Consider the following 12,306-nt stretch of genomic DNA (forward strand, 5'->3'; position numbering starts at 1 on the left):
AACAGAAAGAGAGCAAGAGAGACAGAAAAAGACCTATCCATGGGGAGAATAAGAGAGAAATTGATGGGGACTTGGGGAGGGGAAAGAAAAAGAGGCAGGCAGGTACACACACATACATGCAGCACAGAAAGACAGAGACTATCCCAGAGTGAGTTCTAGATAGAGAAAGGGAGAGGAAGGAGATACCAAATAAGAGAATAAGCCAGAGATTGACTCTGAGAGGCTGCAAGTATAAGAGACAAACCCTCAGAGCAGGAGTGGAGCTCAGAAGAGAGATCCAAAGAGATGGGAAACCACCCCCTCCCACCAGGCCCCAAGAGCTGAAAACCACCCCCAAACATACTCCATGAGACAGGAATCAACAGAGATGGAAAGGCAAAGTTATCAAGAGAGAAAAGACCTTGGGGGTAGAAAACATTTTACTGTGCTACTAGGATCTGGAAACTGCCAACAAGAATTAAGCCCAGAATTGGCATATCATATTAAATGATTTTGTTCTTATATATTTTCCCCACAAACTTTGACTATAAAAGGTGGAAGGAGAAAGTAGCACAAAACAATCTAATAAAAGATTTAAATACAGTTTGATTCAAAATAAGAAATATGCAGATTTACAGCATGTTTACACACTTTCTCAATTGCTTTGTAATGCAAAGTATTTTAAAATATATTTTTGTTACAAAAATTTAAATAAATACCCAGAAAACTATACAAAAGAAACAAATATGCTTCCACATTCCATCTTCATCAAATTTTAACACTGTTAAAACTTCGGATGCAGCTGAAGCCTAACGTGATCCTATATGATCCCATTCTCTTTCCTTCCTTCTTTTCCAATAAGTAACTAAACCCCTAAATTATATTTACCATTTTTATGTATGCTTTTATGTTTTTAACTACATGTGTATCACTAAACTGTACAAATGGCTATACTGTTTGTAAAATCCTACAAATTACTTTTTCAGTCAAAGTGAGACTTGCTCATGCTTGTCACAGAGCTCCCGTTTTTTCTAACAGAGTACATTCAGAGTAATTTTGTTTTAAACATTTGGGTTAGAATATTTATATTTTCTCTAACTGCGTAAAAATAGAATTTCGGTATTTTACAAGAGAGAGAATATTGAGACGGTGTATATACTTTAAAACAGAGTAGAAAATGGCATTGTATATTTTTTATGTATATAGAATACTACATATTCTAACTGTCATGTAGTATTCCACTGCATGAATACACTATCATTTATTAGTTCTCCTCATAGACATCTAGATTGTTTCTTATTTTTGGCTACTATGAAATAACTGCAATGAATACTCATTGTTGAGTATATTTTTCTTAAATACTGTGTGTATTTTGAGTTTTAAATTTTCTGACATAAAGTTATGATTAGAAATTTAAAATATATCATTTTAGACATACTTATAGTCTTTATCAAATACTTCTATTAGCAGAAGTTCTTGAGAATGTAATCATGCTAACTTTCCCCCAGGTTGACTACTAATACTTTCTGTTGTTAGCTTTTCCTGATGTTATTTCCTCAGGTGTACCTACAATCTGTGAAATTCCTGGGTAGCCTTGGTTAAGGTCATATATCTCCGGAGTAATTCTACATTTGTTTCTATCAGATGCTCCAGGTAATCACCAACTCAGAATTACTTGTGAAGTTAATATTTCAGCTTAGGATCTTTTAGACTATATGAGTAATATAAATTCAAACCATAAAGTATGTGAGGTGAAGGCCATGATCGTAAATTCGATAAAACTATTTTTCCCAACTAAGAGCCCTGGCTGAAATAGATAAGCTTCCTTGTCATCTCCCTGGATTGTCCATGGGATTGTAAACTTTAAAGGAACTCAGCTTTTAGAAAGGGTCAGAGAACTCTCCAACTTATAGAGGGCTTGAAGTCTTGAATTCTGTCCCTGGATAAATGAAAATTAAAGCTGCTAGCCTCAAGACTAGCAACTCCCTAGGATTTCCATAGCATACCTTCTTCAATTTACCACTTAGGCTTATCAGTTCCCACCTTATGTCTGGGCATATAGTAAGCACTTTATAAATATCTGTTGAGTGAATATGGTATATTAGTACTAATATTATGGCTCTATATCATATACAAGGATTCTGTCACAAAAGTTTATATCTATACAAATAATTACATGCATTTTAAAATGCAAATGCTTACAGATGACGCTTACTCTAAAAATACTTAAGTAATAATAAATCTAACACTGAAGTAATTTACACAGTCATTTCGTTATCACAAACTCGCCTTCTAATAAAACATTTAAAACACAGAAATGGGAATGATGTAAGCTAAACTTACATGACTCACTCAAGATGCTGCTTCTCAGAAAAATGAGAAAGCTACTACATAGGGATTAAAGCAAACAGTAATTCTGTGATGTGAAAGTAAAGTATTGTGGCAACAATCATATTGTAGCTCAATTATAGCTATCTAATTATTTAATATCCATTTCGAATTCCAGGTGTAACATTTTTAGCCCCTTAATACTTCCTTCAGATTATGAGACTGATGTGCTGCCTTCTGCGCTAAGGAGGCAGACTAGCCCCTTAATACTTCCTATTCAGATTTTCTTGTATTTGCTGTAAGAGAGTGATTTTCTTAAGGTTATACAGTACCAGCTATATATGTCCATACATTTATGGTATACTCAGTTTTATATGGAGTTAATTGTGATGCAAAGAAAAAAATAAATTTTTATTATCTATTAGTTCTGGAGAATGCTTCTAAAATGCTATACATGTATGTAAGCTGCAAAAACATATAAAATATATCCATATACAAATTACTTATATTTGACTGCACACAACTAAAATGAAATAAAAATCCTAGACAAGTGGTCAAAATTTGTCTTTTGGAACCGATGGCCTTCCCTGTGTTTTGTCAGGCTCATGAAATGTAGCCTCCTACATTCTGCCCTCAGTGCTTTCCAACCCATTCAATTATGGCATATATAAAAATGGGTAATGCTTATTACCCATTTTTCCTGGGTAAACCAGGAAAAACAGAAGAGACTACTCATTTATGGAGGCAACCCAGCTGCTTCAGATTCTAACTGTACTTCCAAGTGATGAAAGAATCAATATCTCAGCATACTTAAAAAAAATTCTCAGTATATTTTTATGTAACCCATTTATAGCACAGGATGATGCACACTGACTGGTCTACTCCTCTTCCCCTTTTAGCTATAAATTATGAGAAAAAATTCAACGAGAGGATTCTAAGAAAGTAATTTCCAGGAACATGTAAACTTAATATATTTTTAATTATGAAATAAGAGACTGAGGAATTTATGTGGAAAAGACAAATTGGGGCAGCAGGGAAGGATATACAGGAGCTTCTCATTGCGTTAAATAACACTACAATAATTTATTATTCTGATAAAAATATTCTTTATATATATCTGGAAGATGAACAGAAGAGAAGAATGAGAAGATAAATTTTGTAGTTTAATTTTCACTATCCCCCGATTTCCTAAGGGAATCCAGAATCTGTTATTAGACTGCCATCTGTCTATTCCATGGAGGTACTGAAGAGAGAAATGTTTATAAAGAAATAACCAAGTTAGAAAGAATTTATAACTAATTTCTCAAAAACAATTGCAACAGAAACAAAAATTGACAACTGGGACTTAATTAAACTAAAGTGCTTCTGTGCACAGCAAAAAAGAAAAAAAAACTATCAATAGACAACCTACAGAATGAGAGAAAATACTCGCAAACTATGTATGCAACAGTGGTCTAATGTCCAGAAACTATAAGGAACTTAATTCAATAGCATAAAAACAAATAACCCCATTAAAAAGTGGGCAAAAGATATGAACAGATACTTCTGAAAAGAGAACATACAAGCAACCAACAAACATGAAAAAATGCTTATCATCACTAATCACAGGAGAAATGCAAATCCAAACCAAAATGAGATACCATCTCACACCAGTCAGAATGGCTATTATAAAAAAGTCAGAAAACAGCAGATGCTGGAGAAGCTGCAGAGAAAAGGGAACATTTATGTTGGTGGGATTGTAAATTAGTTCACCATCAGTTTAGAAATTTCTCAAAGAACTTAAAGCAGAACTGCAATTTGACCCAGCAATCTCATTATAAGTATAAAACAAAAGGAAAATAAATCTACCAAAAAGACACACACACTCATATATTTATTACAGCACTATTCACAACAGGAAAAACATGGAGTCAACCCAGGTGCCCACCCACAGTGGACTGGATAAAGAAAATGTGGTACATAGAAACCATGGAATATACCCGACCACAAAAAGAACAAAATCATGTCCTTTGCAGCAACATGAACGCAGCTGGAGGCCATTATATACTGAGCAAATTAACACAGAAACAGAAAACCAAATACTCCATGTTCTTACATTTAAGTAAGCCAAACACTGGGTACGCATGCATATAAAGATGAGAACAACAGAAATGGATGACTACTAGAGTGGGGAGAAAGAAAAGGTGCAAAGACTGAAAAACTAACTATTGAGTACTATGTTCAGTACCTCGGGAATGGGACCAATCATACCCCAAAGTGGAGCATCATTCAACATACTCATGTTAACCAACTGGCTAATGTATCCCCGAATATAAAAGTTGAAGTTATAAAAATAAAACTAAAATAATTAACCACCAAATAATTCATTGTAGGCCTGAGACCAGCAAAGTTTATTTGATCACTGACCTAGTTGGCCCCAACAACTCTTCTCTTCACAGACAGTTAACTGCTTTGCTCCACAACTTCTAAATGCCAAATATTTAGAGCCATTACCTTGCTCTCTCTTCATATCACCTGCTATTTCAAATAGGCAGATATTTGGTCACAGCTTTTAAGCTCCTAGACATACAGGCTGCACTGGGAGGATACGGTGTCTCAACACTAATCCTTCAACATATATACAGGGCAAAGACAACTTAAACCACTGCAGAGTTCAATCTAGGACTTCACTTTCATGCACAAGAGAGACAGAAAGAAAACAGAAGAGGTGACACCAACTGTACATAATACAGAGCAAACTTAAAGTAAATAATTACAGATTATGAAGAATCACAAAAGACTAAATTATTTAAATGTTTTACTGTATAATACTGACTAAAAGTTAACTACAATCACACTTAATTATCTGAAATGTTTCTATTTATTCCCATACAGTTAAGTGAAACTATTATGATGGCTTTGAGATTAGACATATCTAGGTCTGAATTCCAGTTCTCCCACTCATTTTTTAAACTATCAACTACAAAGCAAGGCTGCTCAAGAATTCAGTTAGCTAACATATGTAGTGAAAATAATAGGGTTTAGGTATATTCAAGTAAATAAACATTGGTTTTTCTTTTTACCTTTCCTCCCAAATACCAGAGAGCTCACAGTGGCTTGCTTATAATTGAAGATTCATCAGATATTTACTGTACATTTGAGTACTTGATTAGACTAATCAATTAAGGAAAGAAATTCCTTTGAGTAAGTAAGTCAGGATAAGTGACTGAAAAAAGCACTAACAACATGACATTTTCCAAATCACTGTTCCATGTCAAAGGTAACATTCATTAGACTCACTTTCTTCCAGCTTTAAAGAAACAGAAGGATTGTTCCCTGTTTCATCCACATTTCCTTCACCACCTCCCCGAGATCTTGAATTCCAGACCTTAATCACTTCAACATCATTGTCACTGCCACTTCCACTTGAGCTACTATCTTTTTTCCCCTTTTTCCCCTTTGTTTTCTTCTTCCTAAAAAAAGTAACATATTCAGATTGTTAGATAAACACAGGAAAGATATAAATGCCAATTAGAGGACAATCAGCAAGTAGGGGTTTTAACTTTGTCAATACAGGACACAAAAATGTTCAATTTACTTTGTATAATCATCGGAGCTTAAACTCATGGAGGTTTCATCAGAATCTGAGGCTATAAATTCATCCATACTGTCTTCATCAAAATAACCCTGGGGAAAAAAAATGACCACTATTTTAATAGTATATTTTAACTTATATTGGAAAATAATGATGTTCATTTAAGAATAAGTAAATTGGTATAAGCTAAGGAAGGACTGAGGAACTATCAAATTAGAGGAGACAAAGAATACAGGACAGATATGATTACTAAATGCAATGAAAGGTCATAGATTGGATCATGGAAAAGGAAAAAGACTTAGCTAAGTAAAAGTAAAGTCTGCAATTTATTTAATAGCATTCTACTGAAGTTAGTTTCTTAGTTTTGATAACTATTATAGTTATGCAACATGTTGATATTAGAAGAAACTGGGTCAAAGGTATAGGGGAATTCTCAGAACTATTTTTGCAACTTTTCTATAAGTATAAAATTATTTCAAAATAAAAAGTTTTAAAAAATGGGCTTAATAAAATAACATTTAACACTCCTATAACCATAATACATGCAAGACATATAGAAGTTAGAAATAAGACATAGAATAGAACAAAGCAATTGAAAATTTGAATATACAGTTAAGTCTGTATGTCACTTTTTCTTCTAAGTTTATTCTGCTTCCAATAGATGCTTTTAAACTAAGTTACCTAAATTACCTTATTTTCTTTGCTAATGTAGTCTAGCTGCAAACACCAAGGATGAGTCCATATTCTACTTAACATCTGAAAATCTTGGAAAAGCTTTGCACCTGCCTTTCCTCTTCCACCTTCACTGTTATTACCCACACCTGATCAAAAGAAATATGGTTAAAGACACAAAAATTATCTACATCAACCAAGGTTTTAGATTAGGAGTTTTAATCTTATTTGTGACATAAACCCCCTTTGGCAGTGTAGAGAAGTTTATAAAACCTCTTTCTTAGCATATCATTTTTGAAACACAAAACAAACAGGATTACAAAAGAAACCCATCATATAGAAATTATCAAAATATTAAAAAACAAATTTGTGCTACAGAAATATATGCTTTTTAAAGTTAATGCATTAAGTAACAAAATATGCATAGGTTTAATAAATACTTAAAATTCTGAAGCATCAATAAACATAAATGATTTTGAGGTAACAGGAACGACATATAAAAATATTTCTGATTTCTATTGGTAACAAAGTCATGGTTATCATTAATACTACTATAGACTGTTGCCTCTATTCATCACTGGGAAAAATCTTGCTGCTTTAGCTAGAGTTTAGGGAAACTTAATATATAAATTTTTTCTTATTCAAGTACATATAATTCCCTAAATTCTATCCGTGAACCCTAGATTATGAACTACTGTTATAAATAAACTTCACTCCAAGCAGATTGTTCTGTACTGACTCTCTCCAACTATGCTCACTTAAAAAAAATTACTTCCAGGCCAGCGACAGTAGCTCACACCCATAATCATAGCACTTTGCAAGGTCAAGGCAGGAGGATCACTTGAGGCCAGGAGTTCAAGACAAACTTGGACAACATAGTGAGACTCCATCTCTACCAAGAAAAAAAAAACTAAAAGCATTAGCCAGGTATGATGGCACACACCTATCCAAGTACCCTAGATACCCTAGATACTTGGGAGGCTGAAATGGGGAATCATTTTAGTCCAGGAGTTTGAGGTCACAATGAGCTATTATTGCACCACTGCACTCCAGCCTGGGTGACAGAACAAAACCATGTCTCTTTAAAAAAAAAAAAAAAAATGCTGGGTACAGTGGCTCATGCCTGTAATCCCAGCACTTTGGGAGGCCAAGGTTGGTGGATCACCTAAGGTCGGGAGTTCGAGACCAGTCTGACCAAGGTGGAAAAACCACATCTCTACTAAAAATACAAAATTACTTGGGTGTGATGGCGCATGCCTGTAATCCCAGCTACTTGGGAGGCAGGAGAATCGCTTGATCCAGGAGGTGCCAGTTGTGGTGAGCCGAGATCGCACCACTGCACTCCAGCCGGGGCAACGTGAGTAAAACTCCGTCTCCAAAAAAAATAAAAAGAACTTCTAAAAATTATGTTTTTGGTGTACAAAATGTAAATATTAGCTTTGCTCTATCCAGAATTTCAACAGAATTATCATTGTCCTATAAAAGATGAATAAAATGAATGCACATTTCATTAATAAAATTACCAAGAAGGTAAAATGCAAAAGAACAAAACTGATTAAAAGAAAAAAACAGCATTTAAGCAATAATATATTTTCCTACCCAGTTTTAAACAATGTAAGTTGTTTAAATAATTACCAGTAATTGGCAAGTTTTGCCTCCGTGAGTGACTGAGAGAAAATTTAGTAGTAATATGAAACATTAATAATGCCTAAAAACCTGCTGCATATTATTTTGCCTGATAGAAGTATTTCCATTGTGTAACAGAAATCACTGCTATGAAAATGAGGTATCTACTTTCTTGGCATACACAGCTGTTCACAATATTCACTTGTAATTTTATTTCTGTAAGGTCAGTAGTGATATTCTTTCATTCCTTACTTTAGGTCCCTTTTCTTTCTGGTTTTGTTTTGATTTTTTAAAGATACAGGTTCTGACACTGTCACCCAGGCTGGAGTGCAGTGGCGCAATCATAGCTTACTGCAACCTCCAACTTCTGTGAGTTCAAGCCATCTGCCTGTCTCAGACTCCCAAAAAGCTGCTGCTAAAGGCACATGCCACCAGGTTTGGTTAACTCTTTTTTTAAATTTTTTATAGAGACAGGGTCTCACTTTGTTGACCAGGTTGCTCTCAAACTCCTAGCTTTAAAGGATCATTCTGCCTTGGCCTCCCAAAAGGCTGGGATTATAGGCATGACCTACTGTATTCGGCCCTTATTTAGCTGTGGCTTTTTCTTCATTACTTTGTACGTGAAGGAAGGTTTGCCAATTATGTTAATCTTCTCAAAGAACCTACTTTTGGTTTCAATGATTTTCCCCACTGTTTTTCTATTCTTCATGTTTCTTTATTATTTCCTTCCTTCTGCTTGTTTTGGGTTTAATTTGCTCTTTTTTACTCTCCTTAAGTAGAAGGTTAGACTATAAATTTGAGATCTTTCTTCTTTTTTAATACAGGTATTTATCACCATACATTTCCCTCTAAGTATTACTTAAGTTATATACCATATTCTGGTACCGTGTTTTTGTTTTCATTAACCTCTAAGCATTTTTTAATTTCCCTTTTGATTTCTTCTTTGATCCATTATATAGGTGTGTGTTGTTTAATTTACATGTATTTATAAATGTTTTAACTTTCCTTCAACTAGTGGTTTCTAATTTCATTTGAATGTGGTGAAAGAAAATAGTAATTAGAGGAAAGTTCTAATGATAAATGCTAATATCAAAAAAGAAGATCTCAAATAAGAAACCTACCTTTATACCTCTAGGAGCTAGAAAAAGAATAAGTTAAACCCAAAGCTTGCAAAAGGAAAAAAATAAGGATCAAAGCACTAGTAAATCAAATAATAGATAAGATATAGGGAGAAAAAGGCTGGGCGCGGTGGCTCACGCCTGTAATCCCAGCACTTTGGGAGGCCGAGGCGGGTGGATCACGAGGTCAAGAGATCGAGACCATCCTGGTCAACATGGTGAAACCCCGTCTCTACTAAAAAATATACAAAAAATTAGCTGGGCACGGTGGCGTGTGCCTGTAATCCCAGCTACTCAGGAGGCTGAGGCAGGAGAATTGCCTGAACCCAGGAGGCGGAGGTTGCGGTGAGCCGAGATCGCGCCATTGCACTCCAGCCTGGGTAACAAGAGCGAAACTCCGTCTCAAAAAAAAAAAAAAAAAAGATAATACGGAGAAAAAGCAAGAAAAAGTTGGTTTTTTGAAAAAATAATAATAAACCAAACTGACAAACCCTTAGCCTTTAAGAAAAAAGAAAGAGAACTCAAATAAATAAAATAGACATGAAGACAAGACATCACAACCAATGTCTCAGAAATAAAAAAGGATCATAAAGAGCTAGTATGAAAAATTATATATGAAGAAATTTAATAATCTACAGGAAATAAATTCCTGGAAACGTAACAATATATCAGAACTGAATGAAAAAGGAATGGCCTCAACAGACCAATTACAAATAAAGAGACTGAGGCTACTTGGGCTCTTATTTGGTTCCATAAGAACTTCAGGATCATTTTTCTAATTCTATAAAAAATGACATTGGTATTTTGATAGAGATAGGATTGAATCTGTAGATTCCTTTGGGCAGTATGGTCATTTTAATAATACTAATTCTTTCTTATCTTTTGCCTCAGACCCGAGTTTCGCTTTTGTTGCCCAGGCTGGAGTACAGTGATGTGATCTTGGCTCACCACAACCTCTGCCTCCCAGATTCAAGCAATTCTCCTGCCTCAGCCTCCCGAGTAGCTCAGATTACAGGCACCTACCACCATGCCAGGCTAATTTTTTTTTTTTGTATTTTTAGTAGAGACTGGGTTTCACCATGTTGGCCAGGCTTGTCTCAAGCTCCTGGCCTCAAGGGATCCAACAGCCTCAGCCTCCCAAAGTACTGGGGTTACAGGCATGAGCTACCGTGCCTGGCCAATAATATTAATTCCTGAGCAAAGCTGAAGGTATCACAATACTTGACTTCAAATTACCCTACAAGGCTACAGTAACCAAAACAGCATGGTACTGGTATAAGCGCAAAGATCAATGGAACAGAATACAGAACCCAGAAATGGAGATACATACTTACAGTCAACTGACCTTTGAAAAAGTCAACAAAACATATATTGGGGAAAGGATACTCTTTTCAATGAATGGTTCTAAGAAAACTGGATTCCCATAGGCAGAAGAATGAAACTGGACCATTATCTCTCACCACACACAAAAATCAACCAAGACAGATTAAAGACTTAAATGTAAGACCTGAAACAATAAAAATACTAGAAGTAAACCTAAAGAAAATCATTCTGGACACTGGTCTATCTAGTCAAATAATTCATCACTAAGACCCCAAATGCAAAGCAACAAAATCAAAAATAGGCAAATGGGACTTAAATAATAAGCTTCTGTACAGCAAAAGAAATAATTAACAGAGCGAACAGATAACTGCAGAATGGGAGGAAATGTTCCCAAACTATACATCTAACAGGGGACTGGTATCTAGAATTTACAAGAAACTCAAACAACAACAACAAAACAAAACGAAAATAATTCCATTAAAAAGTAAGCAAAAGACACAGGCATTTTTCAAAAGAGGATATAACAAATGGCCAAAACAACCATATGAAAAAATTCTCAACATCACTAAACACCAGAAAAATGCCAATCAAAATCACAGTGACATATCTTCCCCAGTTAGAATGGCTATTCATAAAAAGTCAAAAAATAACAGATGTTGGCAAAGATGTAGAGAAAAGGGAATATGTTTACACTATTGATGAAAATGTAAATTAGTACAAACTCTGTGAAAAACAGTATGGAGATTACTCAAAGAACTAAGAATAGAACTAACATTTGATCCAGCACTTGCACTACCAGGTAACTACCAAAAGGAAAAGAAATCACTGTATCAAAAAGGTTTTCTAAAAAAAGATACCTGCACTTATGTTTACTGCAGCACTATTCACAACAGCAAAGCTATGGAATCAACCTAAGTGTACATCAAAATATGAATAAAGAAAATGTGGTATCTATATACAGTGAAATACTATTTGGCCATAAAAAATGAATGAAAGCATGTCTTCTGCAGTAACATGGATGGAACTGGAGGCGATTATCTTAAGGGAAACAATTCGGACGCAGAAAGATAAATATGGTCATGTTCTCCCCTATAAGTGGGGCTAAATAATGTGAACACATGGATGTAGAGTGTGGAATGATAGACAATGGAGACTTGCATGGGTCGGTGGGGGCAGAGAGGAAGGAGAAGAGTGAATGAAAACTACTTAATGGGTAGAATGTACATTATTCCACAGGTACACTAAGAGCCCTTATTGCACCTCTGCATAATATATCCATGTAAGGAAATTACACATATACCCCATAAATTTATACAAATAAAATTAAGATGGCTCACAGCTATAATCCCAACACTTTGGGAGACTTAGGCAGATGGATCATCTGAGGTCAGAAGTTCAAGAACAGCCTGGCCAACATGGTGAAACCCCGTCTCTACTAAAAATACAAAAATTTAGCCAAGCATGGTGGTGGGCACCTGTAATCCCAGCTACTTGGAAGGCTGAGGCAGGAGAACTGCTTGAACCTGGGAGGCAAAGGATGCAGTGAGCTGAGATCATGCCATTGCACTCCAGCCTGAGCGACAGAGTGATACTCTGTCTCAAGAAAAATAAAAATAAATGAATTAATTTAATTAAGAAAAAGAAACAAGTAGTAATTTACAAAACCTCCCAACAAAAAAGAGCCCA

General features: G+C 35.1%; 1 protein-coding gene across 40 annotated transcripts in view; it reads right to left on the reverse strand.

Annotated features, from left to right (window-relative positions):
* The window catches only part of ATRX (ATRX chromatin remodeler), a 316,685-nt gene that overhangs the window by 97,919 nt on the left and 206,460 nt on the right, over positions 1-12,306 (reverse strand). For all 40 annotated transcript variants that reach the window (XM_078363312.1, XM_078363309.1, XM_078363298.1 and 37 more), the window contains 3 exons: positions 6,572-6,702; positions 5,885-5,973; positions 5,587-5,759 (listed from right to left, as the gene is read on the reverse strand). In XM_078363312.1, the coding sequence (XP_078219438.1) occupies positions 5,587-5,759; positions 5,885-5,973; positions 6,572-6,702 (393 nt within the window). The remainder of the gene's footprint in view (positions 1-5,586; positions 5,760-5,884; positions 5,974-6,571; positions 6,703-12,306) is intronic.

This window comes from Callithrix jacchus, chromosome X (assembly GCF_049354715.1).
Source record: "Callithrix jacchus isolate 240 chromosome X, calJac240_pri, whole genome shotgun sequence".
In the NCBI taxonomy this organism is placed as follows: Eukaryota; Metazoa; Chordata; class Mammalia; order Primates; family Cebidae; genus Callithrix; species Callithrix jacchus.